This window comes from Macaca fascicularis, chromosome 2 (assembly GCF_037993035.2).
Source record: "Macaca fascicularis isolate 582-1 chromosome 2, T2T-MFA8v1.1".
NCBI classification, from domain to species: Eukaryota; Metazoa; Chordata; class Mammalia; order Primates; family Cercopithecidae; genus Macaca; species Macaca fascicularis.
Window position 1 is genome coordinate 107686256 of NC_088376.1, and position 22568 is coordinate 107708823.

A 22568-nucleotide genomic window follows, 5' to 3' on the forward strand; every position below is an offset into this window, starting at 1 on the left:
CCGCCCCTAGGGGGTTCCCCTTCTTGTTCTCCCCTACTCACCTGTGCTGACCCTGCTCGCTGCGCCACTTGTTGGGGTCCGTGCCGGGGGTGGTGGAGAATGAAAGAACACACAAAAGACAAAGACACACAGAGAACATGGCGGCCGCGCTCAGAGCCTCCGCCTCACTTTATTTATACCCCATAAACCCCACGTCAGCAGAAAGAATGCAATGCAAAACAAACTTTCTTTTCCCAGATGTAACCTTCTACTCAGTTCCTTGTTTCTGTGCTCTTCCTTATCTGCTCGCCTTCTTGGCGCCTACGGGAGTTCATTAAAAGTTCAATTGGAGATACTGTCCTTGAGCCCTATGTATTCTCAGCATACTGTTTTCAAAGGCCCCTGCACCATAGGTGATTCATATGCACCTAAAACTTGTATGTTCTGTTCTGTGGGGTAGGTACCCACATTCCCATTTTACAAATATGAAGGCTGAGCCTTCAAAAGGTCCAGCTGGCCCCAGACCTCACCTAGTAAATAGTGGAGCCACAGTTTGAACTGTGATGCATCTGATTCCAGAGCCTTCATTCTGAACTTTCATGTATCCTGCTTGCCATAGGGAATAGAAGGGAAAAAATACCTTGTCGACCAAAAGAGCTGACAAAACTTTGGGCTTAAAGATAATTTACAGGTTTTTCCTGTCCAACATTCTCATTTTGTAGGTAAAGAAAGGGGTTCAGAGAGGTTTTGTGACTTACATTAGGTTAACACAAATAAAGGGTGGTAAAACCAGTTCTAGATCCTATGCACTCTGATTTCCTGTTTGTTCTCTTTCTGTAACGTGGAAAGGGAACACAAAGGAAAGGAAAATAGCTTCAGTTTATTCCTTAATGGACCAGTAATCTTTCTCATCACCCTTTACAAATTTCCTACTGATTTTGGTGGATGTTGTGTACCATTTGGAACTTGGAATAATATAATTTATCTTAAAAAGCTAGATAACAATGAAAGGCAATAGATATTCTTAACCCCTCTTCTAAAGAGAAAATATGCTTTGTGTAAATATATTTCTTTTTCCCTATGAAAGTAATTAGCTGTATGTTAGTATTTTTCATAATAAAATGAATGATTCTCAAGTGCTTATTTTACGTTTTAAGTGTACTTACCTTGTTCCTTTTTTTCCCCCCTTTTTTTCTTTTTTTTTTTTAGATAGGATCTTGCCCTGTTGCTCAGGCTGGAGTGCAGTGGCACAATCATGGCTCACTGCAGCCTTGAATTCCTGGGCTCAAGAGATCCTCCCACCTCAACCTCCCGAGTAGCTAGGACTGCAGGTTCCTGCCACTATACATAGCAAATTACTATTATTATTTTTTGTAGAGGTGAGGTTTCACTATGTTGGTCAGGCTGGTCTACAAGTGATCCTCCAGACTTGGCCTCCCAAACTGCTAGGATTACAAGCATGAGCCACTGTAACTGGTCCTCTCATTTCTTTTAATATGTTTTCCTTTTGCACAGGTGTTGTCTGGAGGATGGAGGAACAGACGTGTGGCATCAACATCAATGAACAGAGAATCGTCTAGGTCTCATGCTGTCTTTACAATTACAATAGAGTCAATGGAGAAAAGTAATGAGATTGTGAATATACGGACCTCCCTACTCAACCTGGTGGATTTAGCAGGATCTGAAAGGCAAAAAGATACCCATGCAGAAGGGATGAGATTGAAGGTAAGAATGAAATTATGGTCTTCAACTTGTGTGTGAGTTCTTACTAGCAGTCAATATAGTCGTGATGCATAACAATGTCTCAGTCAATGAGGAACTGCATTTATGATGGGGGTCCCTTAAGAGTATAATAGCTATACCACATGGCTTACGTATGTTGTAGGCTATCCCATCGCAGTTTGCATAAGTATATTCTATGACACCCACAAAATGATCAAATTTCCTAACAGCACATTTCTTAAAATGTACCCGTGTTAGCTGGGTGCGGTGGCTCACACCTGTAATCCCAGCACTTTGGGAAGCTGAGGCAGGTAGATCATGAGGTCAGGAGATCGAGACCATCCTGGCCAACATGGTGAAATCCCGTCTCTACTAAAAAAATACAAAAGTTAGCTGGGCGTGGTGATGCACGCCTGTAGTCCCAGCTACTTGGGAGACTGAGGCAGGGGAATCACTTGAACCTGGGAAGCAGAGGTTGCAGTGAGCTGAGATTGCCCCACTTCATGCCAGCCTGGGTGACAGAGAGAGACTCTGTCTCAAAAAAAAAAAAAAAAAAAGTATCCCTTTTGTTAACTGATATATGACCATACCAAGCTAAGTGTTTTGAGGGTGGCAAAGAAATAAGAAATTGTTCCTATTGAAAAGAAACAGAGATTTCTGTTGTGGAACAGTGAACATAGATGGGATAGGGCAAGTCTGTCAGTAGCAAAAATGTTTTAATTCATACCAGAGAGGATAAGGGTACGAGAGACAACAGGGGTCAGAGGAAGAAGGGTGCAATGTGGACTGCTTGCGGAACGTGTGGAAAAGAAGTAGTTCTTGACTTGTCAAGGATTTGGGTAGGGAGAGAGAAACAGGAAATGCATGCCTGGCAGGGGGGCATCTCAAGTGTTATTGTGGATGCAGAATGAGTGTAGCATTTGGCATTTCAGCATGGCTCAATGGATGGGTTTTTTAGAGAGGCAAGCAGGCCCAGATTATCAAGGACCAGGAGTGCCAGGCCAAGTTTGTACTCAACTCTGCGAACATTGGGAAACACTTAACATTTCTGAGCAACTAAATGATTCATGAAGAAAGCCTGTTTTAGAGAAACTTAGTCATCTGACCCACTGCTGTTGAGATTTTAGAAGGGAGAGCCCACAGAAAAAGATGACCACTTATGCTGTTTAATATTTCAGGTGTGAAAGGTTAAGTACCTAGTCCTAGACTAAGGTATTAACAGTGGGACCAGAGGTTCTATGTAATATGTATTGTCAGTATGTATATATAGAGTAATATGAATTGTCAATAAAATATTTATAGATTCTATAGTTTACAATATACATGGGCAAGGGGAGAGGACTTGGAAAGGATGAGGGAAGAGATCTACTTTTTTCATTAAAAATGAGGATTTGAGTCGCCTGACCTACATTTGAGGCAGTTTCAGGCAATCTGAAGCTCATATTTCTTTGTTTTGAGACAGTCTCACTCTGTCACCCAGCTGGAGTGCAGTGGCACAATCTCGACTCACTGCAACCTCTGCCTCTCAGGTTCAAGCAGTTCTCCTGCCTCAGCCTCCCAAGTAGCTGAGATTACAGGCGCCCACCACCACACCTGGCTAAATTTTTGTATTTTTAATAGAGATGAGGTTTCGCCATGTTGGCCAGGCTGGTCTTGAACTCCTGACCTCAGGTGATGACACCCTCCTTGGCCTCCCAAAGTGTTGGGATTACAGGCATTAGCCACTGCGCCCAGCCTAAAGCTCATATTTCTATTGAGATATGAGGCTTAATAAATATTGCGTATGGGCTGAGCATGGTGGCTCATGCCTGTAATCCCAGCACTTGGGAGGATGAGGTGGGAGGATCCCTTGAACCCAGGAGGTCGAAATTGCAGTGAGCTGTGATTGTGCCACTGTACTCCAACCTGGGTGACGGAGTGAGACTCTGTGTCAAAAAAAAAAAAAGCCTATGCTTATAATAGGACATATACCAAGTCTGTTCTAAAATGCTTTATATATATTAATTCATTTGACCTTTCCAACAACTCTGGGAAGTAGGTGCTATTATTTCTGTTTTACAGTTAAAGAAAGTGAAGTCACACAGCTAATAAAAGTAGGGCTGAGATTCAAACCGAGCTGCTACAGTACTCTCAACCATGCCACTAACCACCTTTCTGATTTACTGAATGATAGCAGCAGTGACTCTGAATTCAGTATATCTTGCATTATAATTTTGACTTTTTCTCTTTTTTGTATACTTCTTCCACTGCAGACCCAGTTTTCAAAATATGCTACCTACAGTAAAAATCTAATGTAACCTATTTAGCTCATTTTTTACCCCCACCAAGCTTCTGTTTTAAAGTAGTTTTTATTATCCTTTACAGAATTAAACTGAATATTCTCCTCAGATAAGTTCATCAGTGGCTTTGGGGGCTGTATGGGTGAGTTATTAGGCATTATACCCTTAAATATTTTAGCATAAAAGGATTGAAAAAAGTACCTGTTAATGCACTACTCTACCTTTTTTTTCCCTATTTTTTTCTGGTCTTTATCTCTACCTATAGCTTGGTTTCAAACTTACAATCATGAAGTGACATTAATATTTTTTTTTCGTTGCATGATTTTTGTGTTTGTCTTTTTTTGTTGTTGTTTTTGAGACAGGGTCTCACTCTGTTACCCAGGTTGGAGTGCAATGGCACAATCTCAGCTCACTGCAACCTCCACCTCCCAAGCTCAAGTGATCCTCCCACCTCAGCCTCCCAAGTAACTGGGACTACAGGCGTGTGCCACCATGCCCAGCAGTTTTTTATATTTCTTTGTAGAGATGGGGGTTCGCCATGTTGCCCGGGCTGGTATCCAACTCCTGAGCTCAAGCAACCTGCCCGCCTCGGCCTCCCAAAATGCTAGGTTGACAAGCGTGAGCCACAGTACCCAGCCTGTGTTTGTCTTCTAATACTAAAATTACACTGTACATCAAATAGGTAAAGGTTAGGGGGATAGTTCAGCACTTCTTTTTTGTTTGTTGAATAGTTGTTCTTTATTAACGTTGTCCCTGACTTGCCTTTTCATCCAAAATTATCCTCTGCTAGATATATTTTCATTCAAAATACCAAAGAGAAACCAATGTACCTAAATTTTTGTTCTTTTCCGTCAACACCTTAGGAAGCAGGTAACATAAATCGATCATTGAGCTGCCTGGGCCAAGTGATTACTGCACTTGTCGACGTGAGTAATGGAAAACAGAGACATGTTTGCTACAGAGACTCCAAACTTACCTTCTTACTACGGGTAAAGTAGATCCTTGGGTTCCTGGGCTCCTTTTGGTTATGCTAAAGTTGATAGTGGGACCATCTCTCAGCCTTGGCAAGAGTATACATTTTCTTTGCTTAAAAAGATCTTGTGATTTCTCACCGAAAATGTGTCCATTCCTATCATTAAATAGGATTCCCTTGGAGGTAATGCCAAAACAGCCATAATTGCAAATGTTCATCCTGGATCCAGGTGTTTTGGGGAAACCCTATCAACACTTAACTTTGCTCAAAGAGCCAAGCTGATTAAAAACAAGGTAAAATACTGGCGTATACTTCATTAAATAAATGAGAAAAATACTAAAGCTTGCAGTATGCCATTTTTGTGATTGCTCTAATATTAACATTAACTTTTATTTCTCTGTAAAAGTTTATCTCACTATATGCAAAATTTCTATTTTATCTTTCCTACCCTTCTATATCACACATGTAATTAGAGACCTAGGTTAGATCTTATGGTAGTTATTGCTTGACTAGTTTTTTCTCTCTTTTTTTGAGACACAGTCTTGCTGTGTCACCCAGGCTGGAGTGCAGTGGTGCAAACACAGCTCACTCTACCTTCAACTTCCTGGGCTCAAGAGATCCTCCTCCCTCAGCCTCCTGTGTAGCTGGAACCACAGGCATGCAGCACCATGCCAGGCCAATTTTTAAATTTTTTAAAATTTTTATTTATTTATTTATTTATTTTGAGACAGAGTCTTGCTCTGTTGCCCAGGGTGGAGTGCAGTGGCGTGATCTCGGCTCACTGCAAGCTCCGCCTCCCGGGTTCATGCCATTCTCCTGCCTCAGCCTCCTGAGTAGCTGGGACTACAGGCGCCTGCTGCCACGCCCGGCTCATTTTTCGTATTTTTTAGTAGAGACAGGGTTTCACTGTGTTAGCCAGGATGGTCTCCATCTCCTAACCTCATGATCTGCCTGCCTCAGCCTTAATTTTTTTATTTTTTTGTACAGGCAGGGTCTCACTTTCTTGCCCAAGCTGGTCTCAAACTCCTGGGTTCAAGCAGTCCTCCTGCCTCATCGTTTCAAAGTGTGGGGATTACAGGTGTGAACCACTGTACCCTGCTGACAAATTTTTTCTTAAGGGAAAGCAAATTAAGTTTGTGAGTATTTCCTTCTGCCAACAGCCAATCAATCAGTTCTGCAGCAGATATCAGCTGGGTGTCCTCTGATTCAGTTCCATTCTAACACTATATATCTGGAGATAGGGTAAGATCTCACAGGTTCAGGGCTCAGTCTTACAAGACTGCCCCCGACTTCTGATGCCAGTTGCAAGCCCTAGCTTGTTCTATCTGTGCTTTCAGACCGATTGGCTGTAAATCAGGGGTTCCATGTTGCCCCTTTCCCTGGGTAAATCAGAAGACTATAGATCTAGTCATTTGTTTTATTTCCTTGGACTATGGAGTACTAGTAAGATGAGGAGGAAAAATCATTAGAGCTTCCTGACCCAAAGTCTCTTAAGATTTACTAGAAGTCTTTGGAGATTATAGAACTGCAGCAATAATTAGAATTATGATGTCACTGATGGGACAGTGATGTCAGAAGTACAGTAGTACCTTGTAATGAAGCTGGCCATAAGAATCAGAAGCAACTGGAAATGGCTGCTTAACACGCAAAAGAACAAAACCAAGAGCCTTCTACTAGTCATTCTCAATGGTAAGCCCTCTGCAGCCTATCAGTGGACAGTGCTAGAATATCTGGGACTTGTTTAAGGATGTGCTATTTAAATTTTTCCCAGTGAGCAAATTGGGCTTACGGCAAGAATATGGAAGACCTTGGGGCTGTCACAGGGTGTTTTTTCCTTCCTGGAGTATTGAGTATTTCACAGCTGAGTCCTCTGACCTGGTTGGTACTCAGCTGTTGGCACTCATTGTCGCTCTTTAGTGGACCTTTTTAAATATTTATTTTTTTAATTAATAAACTTTTTTTTTTTTTTTGAGATAGAGTCTCGCTCTGTCACCAGGCTGGAGTGCAGTGGCACAATCTTGACTCACTGCATCCTCCGCCTCCTGGGTTCAAGTGATTCTCCTGCCTCAGCCTCCCAAGTAGCTGGGACTACAGGCAGGTGCCACCACGCTCAGCTAATGTTTTTGTAGTTTTAGTACAGACGGCGTTTCACCGTGTTAGCCAGGATGGTCTCAATTTCCTGACCTCATGATCCACCCAGCTAGGCCTCCCAAAGTGCTGGGATTACAGGCGTGAGCCACCATGCCCCCGCCAACTTTATTTTTATGGCAGTTTTAGGTTTGCCGCTAAATTGAACAGAAAGTACAAAGAGATCTCATATAGTCCCTGTCACCATACATGTGTGACCTCCCCAACTCTTGACATCCTGACCCACAGTGGCACATTTTGTTTGTGAGTCTTTTAGCCTTTTAGAAGTTGTCCTAAATAAGACATTTCTTTAAGAAAATGAAGATAATCATTTAGTGTGGTTAAAAAAAAAAAAAAAAATGGAAGTGTCAAACCAATCCCTCCTTCCAAAAGGGCTGTTAAAAAATAAAGGTTGGATTCCTCTGGAGAAGGTTGCTTCTGCAGAGCTCAAGCCAGCCCTGCAAGTCATCACGCACTTAGAGGCTAGGCTCCTTCCCCGTAGGGAGCTAGGAAAGAGGGGAAATGATACTCAATGAGGTGTTGACTCTTCTCCATTGGGAGGGTGGGGGAAGGCTGTTGTTCTCAGGGAAAGAAGTATTAGGTGAACACACCCGGATCCCAAAGGTGATCCAACCTGACAGCTCAGGGCTAGTCAGCTGGGGGGAAGAGAGCCTGGCTGGGGCTCTCTCTCTCTGGCTCCAGGTCTGAAGGCACAAGAAAAGGAAGCTTCCTCCCCACTCAAGCACACTGTGATTCCTGTGGCCTTTTGATTCCTGTGGTCGTGAAGTTTTGTTTGATGTTCATCACTACAAATCATATCAAACAAATGTAAACACAGGACTATACTACTCAAAAAGCATTATTTTAATGCTTTTTAAAAAATTCCTGAACAGGCAGTAGTCAATGAAGACACCCAAGGAAATGTGAGCCAGCTCCAAGCTGAAGTGAAGAGGCTCAAAGAACAACTGGCTGAGCTTGTTTCAGGACAGACACCACCAGAAAGCTTCCTAACCAGAGGTAGGATAAGCACGCTGTCCTTTATCTTGGGGAAGACTGTGTACAAATAATAGTTTAAGAGCCCTTGATGATAGACACAACACAATAAGGCAACCCACATTTTTCTACAAGTATCTCTTTCTGCTTATTTCTCCTATATAGGAACATAGTGCTTTGTTTGTAATCAGATACCGATACTATAGGCAGTGAGTTCTGTGAGATATGGTAAAAGGGGGAATTAAAATAATTTTAATAATCCATAATAAGTGCTAAAGAGATTAATTTCATTTAGATCTACTTCTACGTAGCATATGTAACCTATATATGTTTACTATAGGATAAGAGAGACTTACTTTTCTTCAAAAATAGCTAGTAGAGAATTAATTAACTGGAAATCCATAAAGCCAAGAGGGTGAATTATTAATAGATCTTAAGAGGTGCACAGCACCCTAGGACTGCTCTAATTTTTTTTAAAAAATCTACTTCTACTTCTGTTACACCATATGTAATCTATTGTGCATATTAACTAAATAAAGAGAAACCTATTCTTTGAAGAACAACTAATATGTGGAATGGTTAATTTGAAATCCATGATCTGGTGATGACAGTCTCATTTTTTTTTTTTTCTTTTGAGATGGAGTCTCTCTCTCTTGCCCAGGCTGGAGTGCAGTGGTACGATCTCAGCTCACTGCAACCTCCACCTCCTTGGTTCAAGCTATTCTCCTGCCTCAGCCTCCTGAGTAGCTGGGATTACAGATGCACACCACCATGCCCGGCTAATTTTTTGTATTTTTAGTAGAGATGGGGGTCTCACCATGTTGGCCAGGCTGGTCTCGAACTCCTGACCTCAAGTGATTCATCTGCCTCGGCTTCCCAAAGTGCTGGGATTACTGGCATGAGCCACTGTGCCCGGCCACAGTCTCATTCTTTTAGATTAGTTGAGAGCAATCAATTAAAGGCTATCTGTTCTCTTGGGTTTGAAATGTGTTAAATATTTTTTTTTCATCTTCCCTTTCTTATTGGATCAATTACAGACAAAAAGAAGACTAACTATATGGAGTATTTCCAGGAAGCAATGTTATTCTTTAAGAAATCTGAACAGGAAAAGAAGGTAGGAAATGGAATTAGTAATAAAGGAGATTCAGGATACTTAGTTTTTTGCTGTGTGGTTTTTATTGCGTTACTGAGTGAAATAAGTAATACCAAGTCAATAAAGTAATAGAAGGCTATGAAAAATCAAATTTTGCCTTTAAGATTAAATTTGAAGTTAGTATTTGTTGCTGGACTTACGAAAATTTAAGGATGTTGAATTATTTTTCATGTTTAACCAAATTATGAATTTCTTTAAGTCTCTGATAGAAAAAGTTACCCAATTAGAAGACCTCACCCTCAAAAAGGAAAAATTTATTCAATCTAATAAAATGATTGTGAAATTCCGAGAGGATCAAATAACACGCTTGGAAAAGCTCCACAAGGAATCTCGGGGAAGTTTTCTGCCTGAGGAGCAGAATCGTTTGCTCTCAGAATTAAGGGATGAGATTCAAACTCTGCGAGAACAAGTGAGTATAGGGCGTCTGTAATATTTCTAAAAACAAAAGAAGTTCAAAGCAAATCTAAATTTGTCACCAAGTACATGTTCTTTAATACAATGGAAATTGTTTGAAGTGAATTCTTCTGACAGTGTGATTGCATAATTCCTTTACCTGCCTTTTTAAAATAAAGAGAAGAGAAAGGGAAAAGGAAGAAGTTGTGGTGATGTTGCTACATAGTATGCAACTCTAGCAGGCCATGCAGAATTTCACCCAGTGGGCATTGTGGTTGTCTGAGGTAGTAGGCTCTTTAGAGTTGTGCCTTTTAAAGTTTTTGTTGTTTTTCCTTTTCCTTAGGGAGAATGGATAGGTCAAACAGGTACATTGTGGGAAAAACCAAAATCTCTTATCAGCTTCTTGTTTATCTCTCTGGAGTTTTTAATGAATATTCAAACTAATATGGGTGGATATTTTTACTTTTGTTTCTCCTTTACACTTTTCTGCACTTTGCCTTTTTCAGTTAATCTGGGTTGACAAGATTACTTTGGTCCTTGTTCTTTTCAGTGTGTTGATTTAACTAGTCTCCTTTGCATGAAAAGCGTGCCACAGTGTACACCCTTGTGCTTACCTCCTTAGGTGAGTGAACATTGCAAGGGTCTAGACTCCAGCTGAGAATAGCAGAGTTACAGGACATGCATATTTTCAAACTGATCACACATGCCAAGTTGCTTTCCACGGTAGTTGCAGAAGGGTACCCCAGTAGTGCATGTGCATACCTAGTTTTCTAACAGCTTTTTAGAGGAACTAATTCACTAAAGAAATGTTTGTAAATATATAATGCATGTAATTCTTCTATGTCACAGATAGAGCACCACCCCAGAGTTGCAAAGTATGCTATGGAAAATCATTCCCTCAGGGAGGAGAATAGAAGACTGAGATTATTAGAGCCTGTGAAAAGAGCCCAAGAAATGGATGCCCAGACCATTGCAAAACTAGAAAAAGCTTTCTCTGAAATAAGTGGCATAGAGAAAAGTGACAAAAGTAAGAAATGATTGTTGTATATATGTTCCATGTAGGAAGGGACTGTTTTAAAGAGTATTTGTAGTGCCTTGTGACTAGAGTCTTCATTTTAGCCTCCAGGCCTGCTGTGCTAATGTCTTATACACATATTCTTTTATGTTATAGAAAGGTATTTACTAAACTTTTTTTTCTCAAAGATCACAGAGCATAAACTATGTAAGCTAATAGATATAACAAGAAAATACTCATTGTATTTCTGTTTTATTGATAAAAAGATTGATTCAGATACTACGTTAAATTTTTAGTAAATTTTCCGGTTTAAAGTATTTGAAATGAAAAGTGTTTAATTAATTAAACATGAATAAAAATCGAGTTGAAATGTTTCTCAATCTAGTTAGGCCTGTGCAATGTAAGAGATGTAGAAAGGTCAGACTCATAGCACAGTGTTTGGGTCCTGATGTTGTGGTTACCAGTGTGTGCACTCTCTAGTTACATGCTACTTTCATAAGTTTGCGTACTATGTGAAAAGTGGTTTAGTTAGTACTAAGTCTGTCCTACAGTCTTGACAGCTGTTGGTGTTCATACCCTGGGATTTGGTAACAAAGTCTGTGTTTGCCCCAGTCTTAGAGTTAATATTTTCATGGTCTTTTATCATAGACATGGCCTTGGTTTCCTTTTAGGTTGAAATTGAGAAAGTTCTACTGTTTTTATTCTACATTCATAAAGAAGACTGTCTCTTTGCTTTTTAAAATTTCATTTTTTAAGCCTTCTATTCTGTTACGACTGAATATTAAGAGTCACAGTAACTGGGTTGGGGAGAGACTTAAGATATTAGATGCAAAATTACTGTCAGGTTTTCTTTTTTTTTTTTTTTTTTTTTTTGAGATGGAGTCTCACTCTGTTGCCCAGGCTGTAGTACAGTGGTGCGATCTCGGCTCACTGCAACCTCCACCTCCTGGATTCAAGCGATTCTCCTGCCTCAGGCTCTCTCCTGGGATTACATGCACACACCACCACACTGAGCCAATTTTTGTATTTTTGGTAGAGATGGGGTTTCATCATGTTGGCCAGGCTGATCTTGAACTTCTGGCCTCAAATGATCCACCCACCTCGGCCTCCCAAAGTGCTGGGATTACAGATGTGAGCCCCCACGCCTGACTTAGGTTTTCTGTTTTATTTAAACTACTTTTCCCTACAGTGTCCTTTATTTTGTTGGCCATTTTGTATTGGTCTCCATAATACCTTGACTTAGTCCCTTCAGAAGATGCTAGTATCTGGATCTCATCAGTTTCTTTTTTTTTTTTTTTTTTTTTTAGTTTCTAAACATTGATCACTCTCTAAACAACTTTTACGTGATCTTTTCCCACACTGAAACTCAGTGGACTCTCTTCAATATATTCAGTGTTCTAAAAGGCATTTCCTGAAAATTATCATTTTCTACCTGGTAAATGATACTGAGTTCTTACAACCTGCTGCCCTTGCTATTTGTTTCCTTTTCTAAATAATTCCTTGGCTGTTAACATTAGCTGCTAGCACTAATTCCTGCAAGATTCACTGGCTGCTGTTTCTCTGTCTAGCATTAGGCATGCCACATTTTTGTCATTGTTTGCTCTTTCTCCTAATGGGAAAGGTGTTGCCTTAACTACGCTTCTCCATCCTATGGCCTCTGCTTCTTAAACATGACTTCTAATCCCCTTTGGCACACTGTCACATCCTGTGCCTTCTGCTGAGTTATAAGCTTTTGTATTTTGGGGCTCACTTTCCAACCCATTTCTCATTTTTCCTCCTTGTGGCCCAAAATTGATACCTGACAGAGAACTTAGAAAATGTGTCCTATTGTTTTTGTTTTTCAAACACTGAAGTTGTGAAGCTAGGCATGGTAGCATGCACCTGTAGTCCCAACTATTTGGGAGGCTAAAGCAGGGCGTTTACTTGAGACCAGAATTTGGGGCTTCAGTACACTATGATTGTGCTTGTGAATAGCCACTGCACTCTAGCCTGGGCAACATAATGAGGCCCTGTCTCCAAAAAAAAACAAAAAAGACTGAGATTGTTTTCTTATTAACAGATCAGCAAGGATTTTCTCCTAAAGCTCAGAAAGAACCATGTTCGTTTGCAAACACTGAGAAGTTAAAAGCACAACTCCTGCAAATTCAGACAGAGCTGAATAATTCAAAGCAAGAATATGAAGAATTCAAAGAACTTACTAGGTAAAGTCTAAATACACATGCATGCACACTTATTTTCTTTTAGTGTTCATTTGCTGTAGTGTTAATATTGATAATTCAATTGGGCGTTTTACTTTAAATATTAAACTCATAGAAGCAACTACTTTGACATGAAGAAAAAGCATGCTTCTAGCTCTTTACTAATATATTTAATGAACTAGATAATATAGGTGTTTTAAGCAGTTTTTTCCTGTTGGGTTGAGAGTCTATTGAACTTACATAATAAATTATTTAAATTTAAATTTGGTAGTCAGGGTTGTTAAGATTTTTAGGAAGTATAGGTTTATTCCTACTTGATTCTCATTATGTAAAAACAAAGATAAATCACATTCATATTATAACTAAGATCAATCTTACCCTAAAATATAAACAAATGTTTGGTTCAAAAATGACGTATCACATATGGTATAATTATGGACTATTTGGACTTTTGAATTTGAGCGCTACCATTTATTTACTAGTTGAATCCCTTAAACAGTCAGTCTCTGAGCCGTAGTTTACCGAACTGAAGAATGAAGGGAATAATCTGAGAGAATAGAGAATATCTCTGATTTAGAGATAACTATAAAGTTATGTGAGAGCATAAACTGTAAACTACTCTATAAATGTTTGACATTACTTATTACCTGAAATACTCTGTTTTACAATATCTATTAGGAAAAGGCAGCTAGAATTGGAATCAGAGCTTCAGTCTTTGCAAAAAGCTAACCTTAATCTTGAAAACCTTTTGGAAGCAACAAAAGCCTGCAAGCGGCAAGAAGTTTCTCAGCTGAATAAAATTCATGCTGAAACACTTAAGGTAGGTCATCTGAACCATACTTCCATCTTAAATCACTGCTGTGTCATTTTATTAGTAATGGAGTCTGTATGGTGTATCTGCAGATGCCGATGACATCCCATGCAGGTAATTAACACCGGTGTCACTCTGGTCCTTGGGTTGCTGCCAGCAACCCCACTGATGTATCCCCCCAGGGGTAGGGTGCAGTAGGAAAGAATTCAGCATTTGGAATCAAATTTGAATGTGCTGCTAACCTTAGGCAGGGTTTCCTAACTTCTGAGCCTAATCTTTCTTTTCTCTAAATTGGAGATAAAGGTAATTTACTCGCAGAGTTTTAGTGTACTAAATGAGATAGATAAGCTACCTGGTACCTTGTAGATATCAGTAAAATGGCAGCTGTTGATACAATGTAACATGTCCTCAAAGCTTTCAGTAGAATAGAAACCCTAAAGGGCAAAGACCACTAAGGGATCACAGGTGCCATTGGAAATAACATGAGAGGGTTTTGTCCTAAATAACCATATCCCTCATAAAAGAAAAACAAAAAAAAAATGTATGAACGACTGAGAATGAGGGGAGAGAAAGGAAGTACACAAGGAAAACAAAAGGTTGAGGAGGTGATGCTGATTTCAGTTTTTGTATCAAATTTTTGTGTCAAATTTTCTAAAGGTTAAAAAAAATTTTACCACACCTGGGTGTGGTGGCGCAGGCCTGTAGTCCCAGCTACTTGGGAGGCTGAGGCAAGAGGATCGCTCAAGCCCAGGAATTCAAGTCCAGCTTGAATTCAAGTTCTTTTTTTTCTTTTTTTGAGACGGAGTCCTGCTCTTGTCGGCCAGACTAGAGCGCAGTGGCGCAATCTCGGCTCACTGCAACCTCTGCCTCTGGGGTTTAAGCGATTTTCCTGCCTCATCCTCCCGAGTAGCTGGGATTACAGGTGCATGCCACCATGCCCGGCTAATTTTTGTATTGTTGGTAGGGACAGGGTTTCACCATGTTGGCCAGGCTGGTCTCGAACTTGTGACCTCATGATCCACCCGCCTCAGCCTCCCAAAGTGCTGGGATTACAGGTGGGAGCCACCACGCCAGCCTCAAGTTCTTTTCAATAAAAGAAAGAAATAGAGAAGAAAGACAGAAAACCTTTCCTTATGTGTCTTAAAATATAAATAGATGTTTATTTATAATGATTATTTTTAGTAGTGGTGCTTTTCGTGTCACTTAATGGAAGACTAAGTAATTGTATTCATATTTGAATAGGTAATTTATGTGACTGAAATTTTTCTTTTTTTTTTTTTGAGACGGAGTTTTGCTCTTGTTGCCCAGGCTGGCGTGCAGTGGTTTACAATCTTGGCTCACTGCAACCTCCGCCTCCTGGGTTCAAGCGATTCTCCTGCCTCTGCCTCCCAAGTAGCTGGGATTCCAGGTGCCTACCACCACACCCGGCTGATTTTTGTATTTTTAGTAGAGACAGGGTTTCACCATGTTGGCCAGGCTAGTCTCGAACTTCTGACCTCAGGTGATCTGCCCGTCTTGACCTCCCAAAGTGCTGGGATTACAAGTGTGAGCCACTGCGCCTGGCCTGTGACTGAAATTTTCAAAGATATAAAAGGTATTTAGTAGCAAATCTCTTTCTACAGCTTGAGGGCTGTGTGTGTGTGTGTGTGTGTGTGTGTGTGTGTGTGTGTGTGTGTGTTTTAAAGCAATATTTTAGAGTTTGTCCTATGTCTGCAGGGGAAAAAACGTTCTCCCCTTTTTTGTTTCTGTTTTGGTTTTTGATTTGTTTTGGCAGTTGCTCAAGAATGTTATGTGGATATATAATGATTTATTCAACCTGGAAAATGCTGGGTTTTTTCCTATACAGGCGGAAATTTTAAAAAAATATTTTTAAATTTTGATTTATTTATTTTTTGTTTTGTTTTTTAGAGACAGGGTCTTGCTCTGTCACTCAGGCTGGAGGGCATTGGCATGATCATGGCTCACTGCAGCCTTGAACTCCTGGCTTCAAGCGATCCACCTGGAGCCTCAGCCTCCCAGAACACTAGGATTACAGGTGTGAGCCACCATGCCTGACCAGAATTTTTTTTTATGTTGCCAAGAGCGGCATAGCAATTCAGAGCCTTTGTTGTTTTTTTAGTTGTGCAACTACTATATGAATACATTCTCTTTGTTTAAAAGAAATATACATATTTCAAGTTAAAGTTAAAATTCCTTTTCAGCATCACTTCCAATCTGGATCTAATCTAATCCTTTGTCCCCCCTAATTCCTGGAGGTAGTTTAATCCTTTTTCTTAGCATTTTTATACTATAAATATATACAGACTGAGAAAACACATAGAGTTGTTTCCTAGATTGTTTATTGCTTTTTTTTTTTTTTTTAAAGAGTCATTCTTCATATGTTATTCCACAATATGCTTTTGTTAACTCAGGGATATGCCTTAGAGCTTTCCACATTAACTGGTACCTAGAGCCTTATTTGGATATGAGGCTCAAGGAATATGAGCCTCATACCGGTTAACGTGAGGCTCAAGGGATATGAGCCTCATACCAGTTAATGTGGAAAGATCCAAGGCATCTCCCTTGAGGGACAGAAAAATTATAGAGCTTGAATTATAGAGCTTGAAGCACCATGAGGGATATCCCCTTAAGGGATATACCTTGGATCTTTCCATATTAACTGGTACCTACTTATTTTAACCCTAGGTTTCTATGGCTTAAGTAGATGGTTTCGAGTGCATGCATTCTCTGGGGGTGGATTCCGTTAAAGGAGAATTGGTCATTTTAGGATGTCTTAGCATTTGAGTGAGTCAAGCTGAAGCTCCCTCCCAGTGTCTGTACCCTGTCCCTGCAGCATTGATGCACTCCTTTCCCAGCACTGTCCGCAGGAACTGGCATTGTCAGGCTTGTTAACATTTGACCATCTGATGGGTAAAAAATGAGATCTTGCTGTTAAGGTTTTAATTCTCATTTCTCTAATTTCAAATATCTTTTCATGTGTTCATGTCCATTTGTATATCCTATTCCCTGAAAAGAAAGAGCCCATTTTACTATTTTTTAAAATATTTTTCTTCAGATTTTGTTTTTATGTAATAAGCATTTGTTAGGTATACTGCCAATATATTCCTCCATCATGTTGCTTGTCTTTCATCTTTGCATGTGATGCTTTTGTTATATAGAAATTTTATATTTTTGATGTAGCCAGATTTATTGACCTTTTATCTTTATGACTTTTTTGCCTTTTATTTTCCTTTACATTGAGGTGTTTGTGTATCTGCTGTTTTTCTTTTGAATGGTATGAGAAAGGGATTTAACTTAAAAATAATAATACATCTAGGCACAGTGGCTCACACCTGTAATCTCAACACTTGGGGAGGCAGAAGCGGGAGGATTGCTTGAGTCCAGGAGTTTAAGACCAGCCTGGGCAACATAGTAAGACCCTACCTCTGCAAAAAAAAAAAAAAAAAAATGTAGCCAGGTGTGGTGGCGTGCACCTTTGGTTGTCAGCTACTCCTGATACTTGAAATTTCCACAGAAAAATTATTCTATTTCTGGACTGGGTGTGGTGGCTCATGCCTGTAATTCTAGCACTTTGGGAGGCCAAAGCGGGCGAATCACTTGAGGCCGGGAGTTGGAGACCAGCCTGGCCAACATGGTGAAACCCCATTTCTACTGAAAATACAAAAATTAGCCAGGCGTGGTGGTGTGTGCCTGTAGTCCCAGCTACTTGGGAGGCTGAGGCAGGAGAATCGCTTGAACCTGGGAGGCGGAGGTTGTGGTGAGCCAAGATCACACCATTGTACTCCAGCCTGGGCAATAGAGCAAGACTCTGTCTCAAAAAATAATAATAATTCTATTTCTGGACTTTGTATTTCCTCCCAGTGTTCTATTTGAATGTACATAAGCTAATGTACTGTTTTAATATGTACTGTAATGTAATATACTATTTTAATGACCATACTCCCCATACCCTTATGTATTTTTATATCAGATGGGGAAGTCTCCCTAATTTGTTATTTTTATTTTTATTTTTTTTGAGAGACAGGGTCTCAGTCTGTCACTCAGGCTGGAGTGCAATGGTGTGATAATAGCTCACTGCACCCTGGAACACCTGGGCTCTGGGGATCCTCCTGCCTCAGCTTCTCAAGTAGCTGGGACTACAGGCCCAGGACACCATGCCTGTAAAAATAATTAAAATGATTTTTTTTTGCTAGAGACAGGATCTCACTATGTTGCCCAGCCTGGTCTTGGACTCCCGGCCTCAAGTGATCCTCCCCTTCTTAGCCTCTCAAAGTGTTGGGATTATAGCCATGAACCATCATGCCTGGCTTGTTCTTTTTAATTGTCTTGTCTCTTCTTGTACATTTATTCTTTGTATGAAATTAGATATCAACTCATTAAGTTTATTTTTAAAAATTGTATTAGAATTTTGCTTGGGACTGTGTTGAATTGATGAATTTATTTCCACTTGGGCATTTTTATACTGTGTTTCAAGAACACTTTTTCTTTTCTTTTCATGAATAATATTTCAATTTTATCCTCTCTATTCACAAAATTATTAAATATGCCCTTTTAAAATATGTGCTAATGTTTTCCATAATCATTTTTTGCTGCAGATTATAACTACACCAACCAAGGTCTGCCAACTTCGTTCCCGACCAGTACCAAAATTAAGCCCTGAAACGGGAAGCTTTGGCTCTCTATACACTCAGAATTCTAGTATATTAGATAATGATATATTAAATGAGCCAGTTCCACCCGAGATGAATGAACAAGCCTTTGAGGCCATTTCTGAAGAGCTTAGTACAATGCAGGTAATGTTTTGTTCTAGAAAAAATAAATAACTGGACATCCATTTAAATAAATTTGCTTTGTTATTTTAATTCCCTATAAGTTACAGTGTTCAAAAGTGCTTAGTATTAAAACCATATCTTTTTAAGTGTGGGTTTATAATCATTCCTAGATTGGAAATCAGCCCACTCTTGCGTTTTGTCTCTACTTAGCAATCTTTAGCAAGTCATTCTCCATGGGCTTTGGTTCCCTAGTGTATAAAATGACCAGTTGGCCGCTAGCTCCAAGTTCCAGAACTGGTTTGTATAGCACAGTGCTGTATCTGCTAAAGAAAGTTAGAAGAGGCCGGGCGCAGTGGCTCATGCCTGTAATCCCAGCACTTTGGGAGGCCGAGGCAGGCAGATCATATGAGACCAAGAGTTCGAGACTAGCCTGATGAACATGGTGAAACCCCGTCTCTACTAAATACACAAAATTAACCGGGTGTGGTGGTGCATGCCTGTAATCCCAGCTACTCGGGAGGCTGAGGCAGGAGAATTGCTTGAACCTGGGAGGCGGAGGTTGCAGTGAGCCGAGATCACGCCACTGCACTTCAACCTGGGCAACAAGAGCAAAACTCTGTCTCAAAAAAAAGAAAGTTGAAAGAATCTTATTATTGTGGCGAAAAGAAAGAGAGATCAGACTGTTACTGTGTCTGTATAGAAAGAAGTAGACATAAGAGACTCCATTTTGTTCTGTATTTGAGATGCTGTTAATCTGTGACCTTACCCCCAACCTTGTCCTTGCAAGAGACATGTGCTGTGGTGACTCAAGGTTTAACGGATTTTGGGCTGTGCAGGGTGTGCTTTGTTAAACAAGTGCCTGAAGGCAGTATGCTTGTGAAAAGTCATCACCATTCTCTTAATCTCAAGTACCCAGGGACACTGCCAAAGGTCACAGGGACCTCTGCCTAGGAAAGCTAGGTATTGTCCAAGGTTTCTCCCCATGTGATAGTCTGAAATATGGCCTCGTGGGAAGGGAAAGACCTGATCGTCCCCCAGCCTGACACCCGTGAAGGTTCTATGCTGAGGAGGACTAGTACAAGAGGAAAGAAGGCCTCTTGGCAGTTGAGATAGAGAAAAGCATCTGTCTCCTGCCCGTCCCTAGGCAATGGAATATCTCGGTGTAAAACCCGATTGTATGTTCTGTTTACTGAGAAAGGAGAAAACCGCCTTAGGGCAAAAGGTAGGCCTTGCTAGCGCAATGCTGCTCTTTATGCACTAAAAAGGTTTATGGAGATGTTTGCATATGCATGTCAAGGCACAGCACTTTTCCTTAAACTTATGTCACAGAGATCTTTATTCATATGTCTTACTGCTGACCTTCTCAGAACGATGATCCTATTATCCTGCTACTTCCCTTTTTCTAAGACAGTAAAGATAATGATCAATAAATACTGCCAGGGTAGGTCCTCTGGATGCTGAGCGCCGGTCCCCTAGGCCCACTTTTTCTTTCTCTATACTTTGTCTCTGTGTCTCATTTCTTTTCTCAAGTCTCTTGTTCCACCTGAGAAACACCCACAGGTGTGGAGGGGCAAGCCACCCCTTCAATTATAGATCAAATTTTAGACAGCTTTTAGTATATTTGAAATAACCTGAAATTTGATTATTCCAGAATTGTTATGGTTTGTTAATTTTTTAAAATAGGTTTTCTACTGTCCAGTAAAACTTGGAGTGGGCCAGACCACCCCAAACCCCAGTATTTTGTCCTTTCCAGGCCACGGAGGCCTTTCTGGTGAGGTAACTGCTTGCAGCCCTGAGGAAGCTTCTTAGAAGTCTCAAGATGACTCTATCATTTAATCCAGGATTTTAATTTTAATCACTTCTTTCCTTTGTATTTCAAAGTATCTACTTTAATGGACCACAAGTGTAAATCTGAAACATTAGAAATCATTTAGTATATAACCTTTTGATACTGTTTTCTGGCTCCAAACGGGCCTTTGATACCTTTGTTCATATGAAGTTTTGAATTTGTTTTGTTTTGTTTTGTTGTGTCTTTAATGCAGAAGAAATGGTGGAATGTTTGAGAATTCCATTAAAAGAAATTTTGATGACTAAAGTTTTTGTGTTGCAGGAACAAATAAGTGCTCTTCAAGCCAAATTGGATGAAGAAGAGCATAAAAACCTAAAGCTTCAGCAGCTCGTAGACAAACTGGAACATCATTCTACCCAAATGCAGGAGGTGAGACCAAGAGCACGGCCTCAGAAAATGTATGAAGTACCCTCAAATGTTTCCTTGAGGAAACATCCTCAAGGATCCTCAAACATCCTTGAGTATGTATGAAACATACTCAGAGAGTATCACAGAAAGAAAGTGCCACACGGCCTTAGTGAAGGCTTATTTGAGCTGTATTCTCTACCTTGTCACTTGGCATGCTGCTCTGATAATGAGACAGGCATGCATAGTCTGCACTTGGCTGACTTAGTCAATAATGCACATAGATCCCTTGCTATGTGTTTAGAAGAAACCAAGATGGACTGTCCATGGCTTCGTAGTTGTTAATCCTCTTTACTATAGTTCGTGGGGACAGCCAATTTTCTTCTGGTCAGAGACGTTAAAACTAGACTTTAAAAACGGAAACAGGTTAATGAGGCCAGGCATGGTGGCTCACACCTGTAATCCCAGCACTTTGGGAGGCCGAGGCAGGTGGATCACCTGAGGTCAAGAGTTCGAGACCAGCCTGGCTAATGTGGCGAAACCCTGTCTCTACTAAAAATACAAAAATTTGCTGGGCGTGGTGGCGCATGCCTGTAATCCCAGCTACTCGAGAGACTGAGGCAGGAGAATCACTTGAACCCAGGAGCCGGAGGTTGTGTCACTGCACTCCAGCCTGGGTGACAGAGCAAGACTCTGTCTCAAAAAAAAAAAAAAAAAAAAAGAAACAGATTAATGATTTGGAGCGCGTCTGCGTCTTAGCATACCAGGATTCCTTTTCCAGTAAATTTATCTTTTTTCCCAAAGCTTTTCTCATCAGAAAGAATTGATTGGACCAAACAGCAGGAAGAGCTTCTCTCGCAGTTGAATGTCCTTGAAAAGCAGCTTCAAGAGACTCAAACTAAAAATGACTGTAAGTTATTCTATCAGGAGCTTTGTGACTTGAAGGAATACTGTAACTCAGTATCTTTTTACTCTTATTAATAAAGCTGTTCCTATGTTTTTGGATGGTTGCTTTGTTGTTGTTTGTTGTTTGATAACCAGACTGGGGTTTGCATGCAGTGGTAAGTAACAGCAATATATCATAAAAGGTAAATTTCTCCATCATTGTTCACAAACAAATGATACAAAAGTTTGCTTAAAGTTTTTTGTTTGTTTGTTTGTTTTTGAGACAGAGTCTTGCTTTGTCACCCAGGCAGGAGTCCAGTGGCATGATCTCGGCTCACTGCAACCTTCATCTCCCGAGTTCAAGTGATTCCCCACCTCAGCCTCCTGAGTAGCAGCTGGGATTACAGGAGTGCATTACCATGCCTGGCTAATTGTTTTCTTCTCTGGATTTTTTTTTTTTTTTTTTTGAGATGGAGTCTTGCTCTGTTGCTCAGGCTGGAGTGCAGTGGTGGGATCTCAGCGGCTCACTGACTGCAACCTCCGGCTCCTGGGTTCAAGCAGTTCTCCTGTCTCAGCCTCCCAAGTAGCTGAGATTATAGGCATGCACCACCAAGCCCGGCTAATTTTAGTAGAGACGTGGTTTTGCTATGTTGGCCAGGCTGGTCATGAACTCCTGACCTCAGGTGATCTACCCACCTTGGCCTCCCAAAGTGCTGGGAATACAGGCGTGAGCCAACACACGTGGCCTAGTTTTTATATTTTTAGTAGGTAGAGACAGGGTTTTACCATGTTGGCCAGGCTGGTCTCAAACTGCTGACCTCGGGATCCACCCACCTCGGCCTCCCAAAGTGCTGGGATTACAAGCATGAGCCACCATGCCCAGCCTGCTTAAAGTTTTAAATAAGCTGCTTTGAAAATGAAGTGTTTTGAATTCATGAATGTTTTAATATTAGCAAAGCATAGGTTATATATTTGTATATGTTTGTAGATGTGGGAATATCATTTGATTCCCAATGTTTTCACTTTATTTTTCCCTTCATTAAAGTACTTGCAGTGGTTTGTAATGAAGCTAAA

General features: G+C 40.5%; 1 protein-coding gene across 3 annotated transcripts in view; it reads left to right on the forward strand.

Annotated features, from left to right (window-relative positions):
* KIF15 (kinesin family member 15) overlaps positions 1-22568 on the forward strand; it is a 97337-nt gene that overhangs the window by 36957 nt on the left and 37812 nt on the right. For all 3 annotated transcript variants that reach the window (XM_005546857.5, XM_045386390.3, XM_065540486.2), the window contains exons 8-19: positions 1495-1704; positions 4844-4969; positions 5124-5246; positions 7974-8097; positions 9111-9187; positions 9426-9635; positions 10469-10646; positions 12694-12835; positions 13511-13652; positions 18239-18436; positions 20526-20633; positions 21414-21519. In XM_005546857.5, the coding sequence (XP_005546914.1) occupies positions 1495-1704; positions 4844-4969; positions 5124-5246; positions 7974-8097; positions 9111-9187; positions 9426-9635; positions 10469-10646; positions 12694-12835; positions 13511-13652; positions 18239-18436; positions 20526-20633; positions 21414-21519 (1744 nt within the window). The remainder of the gene's footprint in view (positions 1-1494; positions 1705-4843; positions 4970-5123; positions 5247-7973; positions 8098-9110; positions 9188-9425; positions 9636-10468; positions 10647-12693; positions 12836-13510; positions 13653-18238; positions 18437-20525; positions 20634-21413; positions 21520-22568) is intronic.